At 62.3% G+C, this 18036-nt stretch overlaps 1 protein-coding gene across 1 annotated transcript; it reads left to right on the forward strand.

The window, feature by feature from the left end:
* Positions 1-1718: 1718 nt before the first annotated feature.
* On the forward strand, positions 1719-15723 carry CACTIN (cactin, spliceosome C complex subunit). The gene is made up of 10 exons (XM_072787855.1): positions 1719-1925; positions 4728-5208; positions 7849-7944; positions 8393-8538; positions 9403-9565; positions 9647-9761; positions 12659-12851; positions 13544-13666; positions 13780-14063; positions 14298-15723. Exons 1-10 carry the CDS (start codon positions 1759-1761, stop codon positions 14786-14788), a joined length of 2259 nt encoding a protein of 752 aa, XP_072643956.1. The 5' UTR covers positions 1719-1758; the 3' UTR covers positions 14789-15723.
* The last annotated feature ends 2313 nt before the right edge of the window (positions 15724-18036 follow it).

Raw genomic sequence — 18036 nt, forward strand, 5'->3', positions numbered from 1 at the left:
CGTACGTTCTGGTGGTTGGCTGGGGAATTTAAGGACTGACTTTGAAGGAGAACAGAAAGAAACTTTGGTCAGATTTAAAATAACAGGACCGGGGATCCCTGGGTGGCTCAGCGGTTTGGCGCCTGCCTTTGGCCCAGGGAGCGATCCTGGGCTCCCGGGATCAAGTCCCACGTCGGGCTCCTGGCGGAGCCTGCTTCGCCCTCCTCCTGTGTCTCTGCCTCTCTCTCTCTCTCTCTCTCTCTATGTCTATCATGAATAAATAAATAAATCTTTAAAAAAAAAGCAATTTAAAAATAAAAAAAAATAACAGGACCTAATGCCTTAATAGCTGTGGCCTGCTTTGGGTTCCAGTTCAGCTCAGGAAACTGAAAAATTTCTGACATCAGCCCAGCTCAAAAGAACAAACTTGCCAAAGTTTGTATTTGTTCCGCCAGCATTGCTCAAATTGAGTAATGAATGCATGGACCCCTTTTAAGGGGAAAATATTTCTCCAGGATTCCCAACTGGAGAAACGCTGCTTTGAAAGTAAGATCCCATCTGTGAGCAGGCCACTGGACGCCCAGTTTCATCCTGATGCGGAACAGCACAGCTCACTTAGAACCTGGACATGCCGATGAGCTGCAGCACGTTTACCGTCACGTCCAGAGAGTATTCCGTACTCTCAAAGATGCATCTGCATTTTGAGAGTCACAGGGCCCTTTGGGTTTCATCCACATCCTGATAAGCTGGCTTGTTACGGAGGGTGGCAGGAGACGGTCTTCGGGAAGTCTTCTGCACCACCCACCCCACCCAGCGCCTTGGCACGAAGCAGAGTGCAAACTAGCATTTAGGGTGAGGTCATGAAGTTGTAAAGATAAACATTTGAAGAGCTTAAACTAGAACACGAAGTACCATCCTCTGGGGTGGGCTGCGGGAGCTTGGAGCAGGGACTTCGGGGTCTTCCAGCTCTACCTGCCCTGGTCCTTCCTGGGCCACCAGTCCCTCAGGGACCCCACCTAACAACCAGCACCCACACACACACCCCTCTCCCTGCTCAAAGCGCTCCTGTGACTCCCCAGCACCCACAGAACAAAACCGCACCACCTAGTTCAGATCCCAGCTCCATATTGCCTCATCGGGGCTGGGGCCGGGGGGACTACTGTTTCTTAAACTGACTTTCCATCTCTGAGCCTCAGTTTCCCCATCTTTGCGGGCGATGGAGCATGAGGGTAACTCTCAAAGGTCAGCCCAGCTTCGAGACTTTTCAGTCTCCGACCTGGAGTCCGTCAGTCTCCCCGGTGAGCAGCCTGGACTCGAACCCACGATGTCGCACCCTGCCCGCCTGCACGGGCCCCGAGATCTCGCGGGCGCGGCGCGCCTCCGCTTTGGCCCCGCCCCCGAGGCCCCGCCCCCTCCCGGGCCCCGCCTCCCAGGCTCCGCCCCCCTCGCTGTTCCGGGTTCGCTCTGGCTCCGCCCACGGCCCCCGGGCCCCCCCCACCAAGGCGCGAGGACCCACATGGAGCTGCCCCTAATACTGCCTAAAGGGCGAGTCCTCCACCCTGGAGACGGAGGCCTGGCCGGAGGCCGAAACACGGGCCACACTTGAGGGCAGTGGAGAGGTGACGGGGCGCCGGAGTCCCGGCGGGACGGGACAGCGACACAGGTTTCCTTCCCTCGGCTCAGGCGCGGGCGGGGCAGCCTGGCGCGCGCCGCAGGGGAGGAAGGCCCCCGGCGCAGGCCCCGGATATTGTGTCAGCGCTGCCGCCGCCGTCTCAGCTGATGGGTCGGGACACACGCTCGCGCTCGCGGTCGGCTGGTCGCAGGCGCCGCAGGCAACGGAGCGGGAGTCGGAGCCGAAGTCGAAGCGGGAGCCATGGACGGCGAAGCCGCCGGCGCCGGGACGACGAAGTACGGCGCAGGCGGAGGCGGCAGAGCCGGGAGCGCAGGTGGGCTCGCTGCGCGGACGGCGCTGGGGAGCCGGGGATCCCGGAATTAGTCCGTGAGGGCTTCCTGGAGGAGGCGGCGTCCGGCTGCGGGTGTCGGTTGGGCAGCGACAGCAGAGCGAGAGGCGCCCCAGGCGTCCCGGGGGTCGGAGGGGACAGTGGGAGCGCCGCGAGCAGGCGGGGGCGGGCTGGGCGGCGCGGTCCGGCCGAGAGCCGAGAGCCGAGAGCCCACCCGGCCGTCCTTGCGCCGCGGTGAGAGGTTCGGTCGCTACTGGGAGGGAAGCACGAAGCCAGGGAGGGATTCTGAGCAAGAGAGCGACGTGGCCTGACTTACTTTGTGGAACTTTCCGCCGGTTTTCGCGTGGGAAAGGGACGGAGGAGGCTGGCAGGAGCGACAGCGGGGAGGAGGAAGGTGGTTCGGTCGTCTGGGCAACGGAGGGAGGCGGTGGGAGGCACACTCGAGAGGGATTCCTAAGTGGAGGTGACAGCTCTTGCCGCCTGACAGCTCTTGCCGCCGGAGTGGGCGCCAGACAGAAGAACTGCTGGCGACAGGTGGCAGGCCTGGGCCGACTTCTAGGACCTGGGTCTCCGCTTCTCCGAGGCCCGCAGTCCCGTCTTTTTGGAAAGGGGACGCCTGGGGCGTCTGGGTGGCTCCCTTGGTTAAGTGCTCTGCCTCCGGCTCAGGTCGTGATGGCCGGGTCCTGGGATGGAGCCTCACACCCCCTCCCTCTGCTTGTGCTCACTTTCTCTGCCAAATGAATAAATACGAGCTTTAAAAAGCGGGTTCGGGGGGGAATGGGACACCTCTCCGCTCTCCAGGCTTGGCTTCAGGCTGCTCCTGCACAAAGGGACCCGACGGTGCCGGGGACTGACTTCCCGATCTCGGTCCCAGTGCTGACTAACCGCCTGCCTGGCTGTGACCGTCGGGCCAGTCCCTGCCCCAGTGTGGCCCACGTGTGCTCCTCTCCGTACCGAAGATGTCCATGGGGCCTCTCCCAGCACGCCTTGTCTCCCGTCCCTCCGGCCTGTTCACACCGTAGTAGCCGCAGTGGCTGTAGTCAGAAGTGGCTGATGGCCCTCTAGCTTCGAGAAAGTTTTTCTTTTCTGAGGCTCCTAAGATCATTGCAACCGCAGGCTGCCGAGAAGTTATAAGAAGCAGAACGGAAGTAGTGCAGACAGGGTTTAAAGCAGGGTGTGCAGCCTGCCGCTTGTGAAGCGAGAATGGTTTATACATGTCTTTTTAAAGATTTTCTTCATTTATTAGAGAGCGCGTAGGTACGTGCATGAGCAGGGGGGAGTGGAGGAGGGAGAAGCAGACTCCCCGCTGAGCAGGGAGCCCAACACGGAGCTTGATCCCAGGACCCCAGGATCATGACCTGAAGCGAAGGCAGACATTTAACCGACGGAGCCACCCAGGTGCCCTTGGTTTTTACGTTTTTAAATGGTGAGGGGGGGAAAAGAAAAGTATTTCATGAGACGTGAAAATTTTATGGGGTACTTGAATGCGTCCAAGTTTTGGGGTGCAGAAGTAAAAACTTACTGGGACCCACCCATGCCCATTAGTTCCTGTCTGTCCGAGCTACTATTTCCCTACACCAGCAGAGCAGCAGACTGTGTCCTCGACCATCTGGCCATTTACAGAGAGAGTTTGCTGGCTCTGGTGTGAGCCCCTGGGGTTGGTGTTTCCTGCACTGGTTCACGGACAGCAGTCAGTCTTCTGTGCATCTCTCATATTTGCTGTTTCCTGGTATTCGAGTTACTCAGGAGAATCAGCCATCCTGGATACCGAGTTCAAGTTGGGTTGTTTATGAAAATCTGATCAAGGGGGAATTCCTGGGTGGCTCAGCAGTTTACCACCTGCCTTCGGCCCAGGGCATGACCCCGGGGTCCTGGGATCGCGTCCCACATCGGGCTCCCTGCATGGAGCCTGCTTCTCCTTCTGCCCCCCCACTTTCTGTGTCTTTCATTAATAAATAAGTAAAATCTTTAAAAAAAAAAATCTGATCAAGTGTGTAGTTTGCCTACAGGGACTCTAAAATAATTGGTTCCCGTGGCATAGATTTTTTTTTGTGAGCTTAACAAGTGGAGCGTTTAACAAAATGAAGAGACACGGTTGTTCCTCTGCACACTCAAAGGCCCCTGACCATTAAGGAGCCTATCCCTGCAGTAGGGCTCGTGCATTCCATTTCGTGTCCACAGTATTCTTTGCCTGGTGCTTGGGTCCTGCCAGTCTTACTCCAGTTCACTCTGGCCCATCCTATGAGACCTGTTGAGCCACCACTTCTCCTGTAAGCTCCCTCTTGTTACCTCGGACAGATCAGATCCTCTGTGTCCTATACTTACAGCTCCTGTACCATCCAGGCCACAGCCCGCCTCCCTGTCCTCACTCCCTCCCTTTACTCCCCTTTGTTCACGTTGCTCCAGCCACACAGGCTTCCTGCTGCTTTTTGAACATGCCAAGTAAATTTCTGCCGCAGGGCCTTTGCTCCTGCTGTACCCTCTTCATGGATGACTCTCTCCCTGTGGCATCTTCCCCCACTTCCTCCAGAGTTGCCTCCTCAGATCTCTATCTCCTAATGCCTAGTCACTCTTCTTTGCGACTTCTAGCACTGTCTAGTGTCATGTGGCGTGTTTGTTGATGGGAGCCTTCCAAAGGGTGCGACCTTTGGTCGGTATCACTGCTGGTCACGGCCGTGTCCCCAGGACCTAGAACAGCGCCTGGCACAGTAGGTGCTCGGTAAACATCTCTCAAACAAGAGACTGACCAGCAGGCAGTGAGCGCACCTCTGTGGATTCCCTCCACAGGTCAGATTCGGAGGAAGAAAGGTGGCAGCGACGAAGGAGGCCGAGCCCGAGCCCACTGCCACCACGATGGCGCTCACAGGACCGGTCCTCTCAGTCCGACTCGGATGAGGAACGGCAGGAGCAGCAGCGGCGCCGATGGGCCCGCCGGCGACGGACACGTTCTTGGTCCCCGGGCTCCTCGGCATCCAGCTCGGCCTCCCCAGACCGCTCCCAGAGCCCTCGGGAGGCGGCGGCAGCCCTGAGCCAGCAGCAGAGCTTGCAGGAGCGGCTGCGGCTGCGGGAGGAGCGGAAGCAGCAGGAGGAGCTCATGAAGGCCTTCGAGACTCCCGAGGAGAAGCGGGCCCGGCGGCTGGCCAAGAAGGAGGCCAAGGAGAGGAAGAAGCGGGAGAAGATGGGCTGGGGGGAGGAGTACATGGGCTACACCAACACCGACAACCCCTTCGGCGACAACAATCTCCTGGGCACCTTCATCTGGAACAAGGTGAGCCTCTTCCCGCCCTCGGCACGTGGCGCATCCTTTGCAGGTTCTTCCTTCCTTTCTCATGGGTTTGCTTCATATGCCTTTTACGGTTTCTGTTTCAAGAGACGTGGTTTAGCACACGCAGCACGTGTTCCCAGGTGGTACTTTGCCGTTAAGAGTGTATTTTATCCGTGCGCACGCTCCCTGGTTTCTGCCAGCTTTTACTGAGTCAATTTTCTTGCCGTGTAAAATTCCAAAGACTTTCCCTAAGACACCAGGCTAATCTCAGACGTGACCGGGAGCAGGTTCTCTGCGTCGGGTGCCCAAGATGGGATTCCAGTTACAGATGCTCAGTCGTCTTGTGGACGTCTCATTGTCGAGATGAAAGTCACATGCGGATCACTCACCCGTCAGTCCCGGCCTTGCGCACAGGACTTAAAGCCACAGGTTTTCTCTCCTAGTTCAGAAGTCGGCTCATGGCTGCTTTCCCCAACCTCTGTCATCACGGTCACGTGGCCATTTTGTGTCTTCGTATAAGGACACTGGTCATTGGTTTAGAGCCCAGCCTAACTCCACGTGACTTGGTCTTATTTCACTACATCTGGGGTCCCTCCTCTCTGCACGTTAGTGTATGTCCCACCCGTGCAGGAGGCTGCTCTGAACACTACCCTGTTTCCATGTAAGGTCCCCTTCACAGGTTCTGGGCTTGGGAAGTGGATGCGTCTTTCTGGAGGGTGCAGTTAACCCTCACACGGCACCCATCTATGGTGGGATGGGGGGTGGGGGACCCCTGAGGTGGCACAGTCGGATGCCATGATGTCTGCCACTCACCATGTGCACTCCAGGCCTTTGTCTAGAACACACTGAGTCCACGCCACCGTGGGCCCTGCTCCTCGCCGCACCTCTGCCTGGAGCACTTCCTACCTCTTTCTGTGGCTGCTGCTTTCTCGTTCCTTCAGATCGCAGCTGACCTGGTCCCTGTTCGGGGCCCGCTTGTTGGCCCCCTTGGTCCCACAGGTCCTAGTGCTGCCTCTCCCCTCCTAGCACTTCACTCATGAACCTGTGCCACTCAACTGCTGGCACTGGGGACCGTGCAGGCCCAGCATGCATCCGTGAGCTGCAGAGACAGACGCCTGTGGAGCCGGCCATCTGGGGGAGACTGTAAATAAGTAGATTAGCAAAGCACAGAGGAGAGAAGGCAGGCAGGTGTTGGGGTGCTCTGGCTGTGGTTAGAATAAGCAGGTCCAGAAAGGTCTCGTTGCAAAGCAGACATCTAAACGCGGGTTCTGATTGATAACGTGCGTGCGATTCCTGCCAGACTGTGAGCCCCACCAGGCAAGCTCTGTCCCCAGAGCCTGGTGCACGCTCGACCCTGGGTAGGTGTGGAATGAATGAGTTCGGGGTGGGGTGGTGTGCACACACATGTGCTCAGGCATTTCCCCAACGGTCTTTCTTGGGCCCCATGCTGGCTTAGGGGGATTTGTCCCACAAGAGGCCTTCATTGGCCCCTCCGGTGATCAGCACGTTGGGGGTCGACCCCAGCTCAGCCTCTGAGGCCGCTCTAGACAGGCCAACAGCATCATGCGTTTTGTCTCCTTGTCCCAGGACCGCTGGCTGGCAGCATGGGCAGTCACCATGTTAATCGTTGACACACACTCCATGCTGGGTGTTGTTCACAGTGCTCTCTGCGTGTTGGCTCTCCCTGACTTGGCCTTGTCGGCTCCAGGTCACTGAGTTGGTGGCCCACGGTCTCTATGCTCCTGAACGGCAGAGCCGTGATTGGAACCAGGGCTGCCCAGCTCCTCAGTTGCTGTTCTTTGTGGCCACAGAGGTGACAAGTATGGTCGCTGCTAATAGGTGTGGCGGCTGGGGAGGCCAAGGAGCAGCACGGGCGTCGCCGGGTGGTCCCTCACTGAGCTCCGTGTCCTGCTGCGGGCATATTTTCCTGGGCACTGGGGGCCTCCTTGACAGCCCTCGGAGCCAGGGGAGTGCATGTCAGTAAGTGTGGGCTTAGCGCCCGGCTCAGGCAGTAATCATGGGGGGGATGTCAGGGTCGAGGGGTCTCCAGCCCCTGTGCCCCAAGCACCCTCCATTGGGTGAGGGGGCAGATAGGAAAGAAGCATTGACCATGTTGCATGGCACCCCAGGGGTCTGTGAGCCCGGGGACTGCTGTTCCTCTCATAGCGAGCCCGGCAAGTGTGCTCTCTGAGTCCTTCCATCGATGTCCTGCCTCTGCCCACATGCAGTGGGCCTCTGACCTGCTGGGGGCTTAAACGGACCTGGCACAGCTAGGCTCCTGTGTAAACCAGGGCAGTGGGGCTCATGTTGAGGTGCTTCTGAGAGAGACCTCCGAGAGTCCCTGGGGCAGGCGGCTGCCTCCCCTCTGCACGTTAGTGTATGTCCCACCCGTGCAGGAGGCTGCTCTGAGCATTGCATTCGGCCGTGTTGGGTCTAGGAGCACTGAGGGGGCCGCATCTTCAGTGGGACTCAGGGAGGTGTGGCCGTGGACAGGTCACTTCTCTGGGCCTCACCTGCAGAGACGCTACTCAGCCAGGTGGATCTCGATCTGGGTCTCACAGAGGAGGGCATGGAAGATTCTTGGCGGGTGGTGCCTGGGACGGAGGCGTCTCTGCTCAGTGGGCGTGTGCTTGGCCCTTCCAGGCCCTGGAAAAGAAGGGGATCAGCCACCTGGAGGAGAAGGAGCTGAAGGAGCGCAACAAGAGAATCCAGGAGGATAATCGTCTAGAGCTGCAGAAGGTGGGGTTGCCCTGGGCCTGCCTACGCGGGTCAGGAGGCCTTCCCTTGTGAGGGCCTAAACGCTGGCTGACCCTGGCTTAAGTCAAGGGAGACCTGACTGGCTTATGCAGTAAGTCCAGGGGAGGTTGGCTTCAGGCACAGCTGGATCAAGGGGTTCAGGCCGTGTCTCAGCACACTGTCTCCCTCCATCTCTCGGTTTTGATGGGCTCTGGGCTTTACTCTCAGAAACTTCCTTCAGTTAAAGGTCTGAAATGGTCCTGGCTGCTGCAGGCTGCTGTGTTTCCAGCAGAAAGAATGTGCGTCTGCCCTAGTGTCTGTCTGAAGCAGGCTTTCCTGACTAGTCCACACCCGGGCTGGTGGGCTGGGGCCAGGCCTGGGATAGAGTCCCACCCCTGACCTCAGGGTCCCCCATGGCCTTAGAGAGTACGTCCTCCCCGTGCACCCCCAGGTGAAGCAGCTGCGACTGGAGCGGGAGCGGGAGAAGGCCATGCGGGAGCAGGAGCTGGAGATGCTGCAGCGGGAGAAGGAGGCAGAGCACTTCAAGACGTGGGAGGAGCAGGAGGACAACTTCCACCTCCAGCAGGCCAAGCTGCGGTACGTGGGCAGGCCTGCACGGTGCTGCCTCCACCTCCCTCTGCCCACAGCCTCTTTCTGGGCCCAAACGCACAGAGCCCTGTCTGCCCCAGGGCCTTTGTATATGCTGTTTGCACTGCTTGGAGCCTTCTGCCCTGGCTGGTTCCCCTTGCCCTTCAGGTTTCCACCCATCGCCGCCTCAGGGTGTCCCTCCCTCACCCCCTTTCTGGTGCCAACCCCTGCTGTGTGTGCCGCTTCCTGTTCACTTCCTTCCCTGAGCCTGTCACTGACGAGTCCCCTTGTCTCCCCCATTGAGTCACATGCCAAGGAGACATCTGCGTGATCTTCGCTCCATGTAGTGGTGCCACAGGAGCTGAGCAGAGTGCTAGACCCCAAGCCAGAGTGGTCACCCCTCTCTACTCCAGCCCACAGCCTGGTCCACAGACAAGGACTGTGAGGCTCTAGGGCTCACGAGCACCCCAGGCCCGGTGTGTGTGCGCCAGGAACCCACTCCTGGCCCCTCTGTCCTGAGGCCTGCTGGCCATGCCAGCCCCAGGGGCTCAGACCTACCTGGTTCTGACTCCTGTCCCCATGGGTACAGCAGTGAGGCTTCGGATCTTCCACCCCAGCAGCCCACCCCAGGTAGTGGGCTCCTCCCTGCCCTGCTCCACTCCCACCTGCTGCTCCTCAGATGCCACGCTTACTTACGTCTTCCAACTCCCTTGCTCCTGTGCCTGGCACCCCCCCTTCCCGAAGACTTCTGTGACCACCAGCCCCTCCAGGCCAGGCTCTCCCCCTGGCACCCCTCCAGAGTAGGGTCTTCAGGAGGGGCAGCGGGGGTCATGATGTCCTGGGCTCTGACACCACTTCCCTGCTCCTTGGCAGCTCCAAGATCCGCATCCGGGACGGGCGGGCCAAGCCCATTGACCTGCTGGCCAAGTACATCAGCGCCGAGGACGATGACCTGGCTGTGGAGATGCACGAGCCATACACCTTCCTCAACGGCCTCACCGTAGCGGATATGGAGGACCTGCTGGAGGACATCCAGGTACTGCCCGGCCCTGCCCCTTGCACCCGGGCCCTTGGGATAGCCCTCCGCCAACTCGCCCCTCTGCACGTCCACCTCCAGGTGTACATGGAGCTGGAGCAGGGCAAGAACGCAGACTTCTGGCGGGACATGACCACCATCACAGAGGATGAGATCGCCAAGCTGCGCAAGCTGGAAGCGTCGGGCAAGGGCCCAGGTAACCCAGCACGGGCGCCAGAGTCACCAGAAAGCGCCCGGTGTGCTCTGAGGGACACATAACTGGATCTGCCTTCGTCTGGGTGGCTCCCCAGGGAACCTTGGCCTCGCTGCTGCTTCAGTTTCCCCACATGGGGTCTCCATGTCCCTCTCGAGGCCTCTCCGGGAGCCACCAGGGGGCAGCAGCAGGTGCTCCTGACGCTGACTGGGTGGGGGCTCAGAGCCCCCAGCGCACCCACCGGCCTCCTTGAAACACTCAGCCGCTCAGCTTCCCTGGGAGTGGTGCCAGCAGGGGCCTGTTTGTTTGGGTTTCAAGTTTTTGCCAGAGGCTTGGTGTGTTTGAACCAGAGTGGGACTCGGCTCCGCTTGTCTGGGAACCCCCTGGAGCCCTAGTCTGTTCAACCTGGTGATCTTTCCGTGTGCGTTCTTGCCCTGGAGGTGGCCACACACTCATGACCTCTGGGGCATGACTCTGGAGCTCAGCACCACAGACGCTGGACCCCGACCCACTCGGTGTCAGAAACACTCCGTCCTGACAGCCACAGAGCTCCCTAAACATAACCTGGTGTCCCCTGGAGGCAGGATTGTCCAGGGTGAGAACCGCTGTTCTAGGAGCTTATAACCAACACGGCATTCCACCCCTCGAGCCGCCCCTCAAACCACGCCTGGCTCCTCTGCGCTTATCCTGGGCACGTCCTCTGCTGCTATTTCTCAGGCGTGGTGGCCTCCCCTCCCCCACGCCTGTGTTGCTCAGACAGGGCTGGGGCTGGTTTCCTCTGCTTAGGAGAAGGAGGCACGTCTTTCCTTGTCTTTGTAACTGGTGCTTTGTTTTCTTGCGTCCCCTCCGCACGTCCTGTAGTAACTTCAGGAGAAGGAAAAGGAAATACTTTGCTGTTGGAGATGCTTGAGGAGGCATTTCCTTCGGTGGCAGCGGGGCTGGGTATAGAACTCTGGACCAAAGGGCACTGACTGGGCAGGTGTGGCCCTGAGTGCCGATCCAGGCCACCAGGCCACTCAGTGACCTGGGCCAGTCGGCTGCTCCTGGGAGCCTGGTTGTCCTTTTTGTCCCCCAGGGATGATAAGACATGTTTGGGAGCATCACGGGAGGAGAAACGAGTAGGTGGTTGTCACGTACCAGAAGCTGCACTGACCAGTGTCACCGAGGGTCGTGGCATTCAGGCTCACCACTGGCCTTTGCCTCCCTCACCCCCCACCTCCTGGGGTTCCCTTCACTTGCCCATGTTGGAGCCCCACTGTGACCCCCCACATCACCATTTTTGGCACTTTGCTCCCTCATCTTAGTGGGACGCATCCTCCAGTAATTTCTGGCGAGAATCAGGAAGTTCTGGGACGTCATGCACGTCCGGCTGGGGAAGAGTGGGGGCCGGCCCGCCCTGTGCCCCTGCGCACAGCTGCCCTGCGCCCAGTCCCCGCCCGCTCTCCCCCCTCACCTGAGCCATCCTCTGAGGTGAGCTTTGCTTTTCCGTTTCTCCCTTCGGCCTCATTTCCAAGCAGTCTCAGTTCCATCGTTCCTTGAGTCAAGCGCCACACGTTGTCTTTACAAGTTCAGTTGGGCTTCTCTTGTTCTCACGTTGGTAGCTGTGCGGTAGAAAGTGGGTGACCGCGACGGGTCCCCCACTACCGTTCCCTGTGGGTTCTCCCCGTGTGCTGCCCGCAGAGTGCTCCAGTCAGCAGGGCACAGCCACTCGGGCGCCCGCCTCCAGCCAGCCGGGCCGTGTAGCTGGGTGTTAGGGGGCATCTGGACCTGGGACCCGACTTTAACCCATGACAAGGTGGAGCTTGGCTCGTGTGGGGCTGTGCCGGCGGACGCAGTCTGTGTGTGGTGTGAGTTCTGTGTGAGCGAGCGCGGGATGTGGCCCCAGGGGCGGCTGGGAGCTGTCTCTGAATTCACTTCTGATCCTGTAACGTTTCTGTGCCCGTCGCAGACTCAGCCGGTCAGACTCGGGTACCTGGGGCGCCCAGCTGTGTGCAGAGGGGCCGAGTCTCTGCTTCCCGGGTCCTGCGCTGGTTGGCTAGAGGAGCGTGCTTCCTTCGTGCCCCTCTCTGACCGGCTACGACTCCGTCCAGCGGGAGGGTAGCAGAAGCCAGGTCTTGAGCAGGGACCACGTTCTGCTCATGTCCCTCTGCACCCAGCAGCAGCTGCACCCTAACTCCTGAGGGCCAGCACGGCTCCGCAGAGAAGCCCCACAAGGCCCCTGCCCCGGGGAAGCCACAAATCGGGCATCCGGGCCAAGGGGAGCGATCTGGAAGGCAAACGGGTAGGGAAGGTCACATTGCTGGAGGAAAGGCCCTGCGACAGGGTGTGGTGTCTGTGCTGAGCAACGAGGAGGCGGGTGTGCCAGAGCGGGTGGGGCCCGCAGCACCCAGCACCACCCTCCGGGGCCCCCAGCTAACACGGATGCAGGACCGTGGTGGGGGGTGGTGAGCATGCTCCCCTCCGGGCAGCGCCAGGATTTCTTGCAAAGCCTGGGAGATGAGCAGCTCTCCTTCCTGGGGAACGGGGAGACCGAGAAGCGGCAAGCCCCCTACCCAGGATCACACGGCCGAGAGCGGGAGCAGGATCTGAGCTCCCAAGAGTTGGGCTGTCAGGCGATCCCTCCTTGTTCTTCAGATGTTTTTCGGGGTGACAGGCCAGACATGCCAGGCTGAGGTGCTCGGACGTGGCCCGGGGGTCAGGCCCGCTGAAGGACCTGCCCGGCTCCCCAGGCCCACAGAGTCCGAACCATCCCAGCCAGGGTCTGTGGCCTGGTGTCCACTTCATGTGTTAGCAGGATCCAGCCAGAGGCGGGGAGGAGGACCCCAGGAGCAGGGGAGGAGGGGGACAGGCAGAGGGAAAGCTCAGACCCCGGCCCGTGCTGAGCGTCCCGTCCCCTTCAGGAGAGCGGCGAGAGGGGGTCAATGCCTCGGTCAGCTCTGACGTGCAGTCGGTCTTCAAGGGGAAGACGTACAGCCAGCTGCAGGTCATCTTCCAGGGCATCGAGGGCAAAATCCGGGCCGGGGGCCCCAACCTGGACATGGGCTACTGGGAGAGCCTCCTGCAGCAGCTCCGTGCCCACATGGCGCGCGCCAGGTCAGTGCTGCCCCCGGCCTCTGTGGGGCCCAGGAGCCGGCCCCGGGGAGCGTCCGCTCACTGTCCCAGTTGGAAGGCTGTGCCCCTGGGGTCGGGGGTCAGGGTCCGGGGCGGCGGGCAGGGCCTCTGCGGGCCTGGCCTCCAGCCGCACCTGGCCTTCGTCTCGCCCGGGTCAGCGGGCATCTCGGCGGGCCCGGAGGCCGCCTGTCCCCCGTCTCCCGCCCACCCCACACCCTCTGTGTACAAATTCTCAGCATGTTTGGCCGCGCCGCATAAACACAGCGCCTGGCTGTCGCTAACTGCAGAGCTGTCTCTGAGTTCACTCGTCCCCTGCTGGCGTCTTGCGCCCTGTCCCGCCCGGCTCGGTGGCTGACATGGCGCATGAATCCCTTGAACGGGGACCTGCCCTTGCCAACCGCAGAATGCTGCTCCCGGCAGGGTCGTCACTCTGAGTCCCGGCCCCTGGCCCAGAGGTCCCCGCCCCCTGCAGCACTCCCACCCTGGCAGGCTCCCCCCGCCCCCCCGCCCCTCTCCCCTCCACAGCCTGGAGCCTCAGGGCTTGGGCAGGGACCCCTTGGTGCCCTCCCAGGCTCCAGGCCCTCACCATCAAAGGGGGTCGGAAGAAAGGCCGTGGGGGAGGAGAGGGGCCCCTGTGCGGCCAGTGTCGGGGTGACCGGCAGCCTGCGTTCCAGGCTCCGAGAGCGCCACCAGGACGTGCTGCGTCAGAAGCTCTACAAGCTGAAGCAGGAGCAGGGCGTGGAGAGCGAGCCTCTGTTTCCCATCCTCAAGCAGGAGCCCCCGTCCCCTGGCCACAGGTAGGCCACCCCGTGGCCCCCATCCCACCCCTCAGCCAAGGACCTCTTGTGGGTCCCCGGGCAGCACCTTGCTCCTTGCTGCCTGGCCCAGCCCAGCCTCCTCCCTTGTGCAGCCTGGAGCCTGAGGACCCGGCACCGACCCCGCCAGGGCCCTCCTCGGAGGGCGGCTCTGCGGAGCCTGAGGCGGAAGGGGCGGCACCCGTGGAGGGTGAGGCGGACGGGGAGGCCGTGCTCATGGAGGAGGACCTGATCCAGCAGAGCCTGGATGACTACGACGCCGGCAAGTACAGCCCCCGGCTGCTTACAGCGCACGAGCTGCCACTGGACGCCCACGTGCTGGAGCCCGACGAGGACCTGCAGCGCCTGCAGCTGTCCCGCCAGCAGCTCCAGGTCACAGGTACAGGGGCGTGGGGACCTGCCCGGGGCTCACGTGCAGGGCTTTCACCAGCAGGCTCTCTGGCCGCGCTCCTGGCCACAGGCTCTTCGGTGCCCACCCAGGAGGACGCGCGGAGATGACCCAGATCGGGCGTCGGGGGCAGGGGGCAGCGAGGGGGGGGCTTTCTGTGCACCTCTCGGTGGAGCCGGGGCCCAGGGCTGCCGCATCCCCGCCAACGCGCACCCCCGCCCGCAGGCGACGCCAGCGAGAGTGCGGAGGACATCTTCTTCCGGCGGGCCAAGGAGGGCATGGGCCAGGACGAGGCGCAGTTCAGCGTGGAGATGCCGCTGACGGGCAAGGCCTACCTGTGGGCCGACAAGTACCGGCCCCGCAAGCCGCGCTTCTTCAACCGCGTGCACACGGGCTTCGAGTGGAACAAGTACAACCAGACGCACTACGACTTCGATAACCCGCCGCCCAAGATCGTGCAGGGCTACAAGTTCAACATCTTCTACCCCGACCTCATCGACAAGCGCTCCACGCCCGAGTACTTCCTGGAGGCGTGCCCCGACAACAAGGACTTCGCCACGCTGCGCTTCCACGCTGGGCCGCCCTACGAGGACATCGCCTTCAAGATCGTCAACCGCGAGTGGGAGTACTCCCACCGGCACGGCTTCCGCTGCCAGTTCGCCAACGGCATCTTCCAGCTCTGGTTCCACTTCAAGCGCTACCGCTACCGGCGGTGACGGCAGGGGCCTTCCTCCCACACCATCTGCTGCCCCCCTCGGGGTCTGGTGGAGCCAGCAGCCTCCCCGGGCCGGGCGAGGGGCCCCGGGAGCTCAGGCTGGGCCTGCCGCTCCACCAGACTCAATTTCCCCAGTGGGAAGGGGGTGCAGGGGGGCTCACCACAGAGCCTGCTGGGGACAGTCAGTGCAACAGGGTGCGGAACAGGGAGCGGCGCTCTCGAGGGGCAGGAAACCAAGTCCAGGGCGGCTGCAGGACTCACACCCCTGGCCCCTTCCCTGGCTGGCCTGGCTGGGCCTGCAGCACAGGGATGTGGGCCCCTGCCGGGCACGGTCCAGGAGAGCCTGCTGAGGGGCGCCTGAGCTCTGGCTCCCCAGGTGGCCCCAGTGCTGGTGTGGGCCAGTGCCCCCCGGGTGGGCGAGGAAGACCCATCACCATCTGCCGTCGGGTCCAGGAGCCCGGGGCGGGGGGGGGGGGCTGAGATGTTCTGTGGCTGCAGGAGCCTGGTCTCTGTGTGCGGCTGTGGCACGCCATCTGGCCTGGGGGCCCCCCATGTTGGGACAGCTATGTCCCTGGAGAGCACCTCCCAGCCGGCTCAAAACTGGCCTCGGCGTCCGTGTGTGGCCTGAGCCCAGCGGGGCTGACAGGTGCAGTCACCACCCGGTCACATGCTGCCCCAGAAACGTTTCTTCTGACATTTGGTTCCAGAGACGGTTCCTTCTGGCCTTAAGGGGGATGACCCCCACCCCACCAAGGGCCACCTGCGGGCTCCCCCAACGGCCCCACCCACACGCCCTGTTCTGTCTGGAAATGTTTTCTCTACGAAGGTGGTTTCTCTACGAAGACTTTTTTTAGGTGGGGGAAAGATCTTATTTTCATTTAATTGGTCGACTCATGAGGTTGCATGTTTTTTTAATAAACACTTTATTTTAGAATACTTCCAGACTGTCAGAAATGCTGCAGAGTGCCCCGCCCTGCCCTGCCGCCATGTCCTTACCATCTCCCGTGAGCCCAGCACACACGTCCCAGCCAGGGCTCGGGCAAGACGACCTTTTACAAAGCTGCAGAGCACTTCAGAGGCGGCGGCCCCTCGGGAACCTCCCGCTCCAGGTTTCCCGTCTCTGCCCGCCCGGCCTCACCTCCCAGTGCCTCACCTCCCAGTGCATCTGACCGGCTGGAACCTGGGTGGGGAGGGTGCTCTGGTCAGCACCCCCCAGGGTGCACAGCCTAGACTGTTCCAGGGCCACGGGTGGCCCCCAAGCCCACCGTACGCTCCCAGGAGCGCCTGGCACAGCTCACATGTGCCCACCGCAGCTGGGGGCAGCACGAAGGGGCCCCCTCACAACCCCCGACAGACATCGCTAATCAGTGGCGCCTGCTGGAGCGATCTTCCACTGTCCCGCACGTCCCAGCAGTTGGCACCAGTGCATCCCGGATCTGCTCCCCTGTCCGGGTGCACGCAGGCCCCTGGGCGCGAGCCTGAGTCTGGGGCTCGCCCGTGGGTCGCAGGCTGGGTCCACTGCTGCCTGTGGTCCCAGCGCGGGCTGTGTGCATCCAGGCACCGCACAGCGGCTCACGGAGAGAGGCCACGTGTGTGAGCCGGGGTTGGAGTCTCCGGCTGGGAGGATCCCACCTCCCAACCGCGCCCCAGCCTGTGTCCACCTGCTCCCCCACGGGGTGCGGACCCCAAGGGCGACCTAGGGGTCAGGCTGCGGCAAGGGGGGCTTGGGGTCTGGCCCCCAGAAGGAACGTGGAAGGCTCCCTGGAGAAGGGGAGAAGGGGCGCTGGGCAGGGCTGTGGCTCGGCTCGGGGCTGCGGGGAGAGGTTGAGGCAGCAGGTGCTGGGGGTGGGGTGGGGTGGGGAGCAGTGACTGCGGGCCGGGGGTGGCCCTGGGAGCCATAGAGGGCGAATGTCTGGCGGCCTGGAGCTGGGTGTCAGTGGAGACAGCGCAGCCGCCCCCACCCCCCTGCCCTCCCCCAGGGTCCGCCCGGTGCCTTAAGCTGCCCCAGCCCCCACCCCGTCTTCCTGCCCTTGGCCTTGGAGGCTAAGAATAGACACTGCCTGCCTGGCCCCCACCGGAAGCCCGCCACGGGGGGCGCATCCTGAGCCTGGCCTCTGTTCCCACCATCTGGTCCTCCCCAGCAGATGAGCTGAGCCTGAGCCGGCGGGCGGGGCCGGGGCGGGGAGGGAGGCCGGGAGGGGGGCCGGGAGCGGGCCCGGAGGGAGGCCCGGAGGAGGCCGACGTACGTGGCCGCGAGCTGCGTGCCCGCACGAGGCCTCTGCTGCCTCGTTTCCTCCTGTGGGCCTCAGTTTCCCCCCCCCTTTTTTAAGACTTTTTGAGTAATCCCCACACGTGACACAGGGCTGAGCTCACGACCCGGACGTCGTACCCTCTGCCAACGAGCTGGCCGGCGCCCCTCGGTCCCCTCCCCCGCCCCCACTGCCTCGGGCGCTGCTGGCGGCGGCGCGCAGGTCAGGCCCCTTCTGACACCGCCGCGACTGTTCCCAGAAGGGATGCTGTCCTTGTTATCTCGCGGCAGAGGAAGTGGGGAGCAGGGTCCTTCAAGTCCCCACATCTGTAGCCCCCGCTCCACATCCTCTCGCCACCACATCTGCCTTCCTTACAATTTCCCGAAGCCTCAGTGCTCCCGTCTCCTCCTCAACGTCTTGATCATGTCATTTCTGCCACGACCGTCTCTCAGACCCGGGGGACTCCTGTTCGTCCTACAAAGCCCCAGTTCTGTCAGGATGCCTTCCTGGCTCACCTCTGGGCACCCCCTACGCCCCGTCACCTCCTCTGGCCCAGCCCTGGCCCCAGGGGGCCGGACTGTCCCTCTCGCTGGGTCTTTCTCCCACACGAGGGCATCCTCGAGGGCAGATCCAGCGCAAAACTGTGCCGGCGCAGGACTAGGACACTGAGTTGCCCCAAGGGAGGCTGGAGGTAGCAAGACTGCCTGGGAGAGCTGAGCTTTACAAAGGAGGGGCCCTTGGAGCCAGGGCTGTGCCAGGCGCCTAGGAGTTGGGGGGACCCCTTCCCAAGGAGGAGAAGTTAGAGTTAACGGCCTCGGGGAGGGGCCGTCTGGGAGGACGCTGGGTGTGAGCTAAGGCCTGGAGGCCGGAAGGACGGGGGCGCGGGAGGCGGCTGTCGGGACTCAGGGCAGAGGAGGGCAGAGCCCCGGGGGGGGGGGGGGGGGGGGATGGGCGGGGCGGGGTTGAGGCCAAAGCGGCCAGTCGCCCCGTCCAGGCGGTT

Source organism: Canis lupus, chromosome 19 (assembly GCF_048164855.1).
Source record: "Canis lupus baileyi chromosome 19, mCanLup2.hap1, whole genome shotgun sequence".
In the NCBI taxonomy this organism is placed as follows: Eukaryota; Metazoa; Chordata; class Mammalia; order Carnivora; family Canidae; genus Canis; species Canis lupus.

Bases quoted from the DNA above. Each gene is read 5' to 3' on its own strand.
- CACTIN (XM_072787855.1), top strand. From the start codon at position 1,759: ATGGGTCGGGACACACGCTCGCGCTCGCGGTCGGCTGGTCGCAGGCGC. The intron at 7,945-8,392 runs GTGGGGTTGCCC...GTGCACCCCCAG, and splicing joins ATCGTCTAGAGCTGCAGAAG to GTGAAGCAGCTGCGACTGGA. The intron at 9,762-12,658 runs GTAACCCAGCAC...CGTCCCCTTCAG, and splicing joins AGCGTCGGGCAAGGGCCCAG to GAGAGCGGCGAGAGGGGGTC.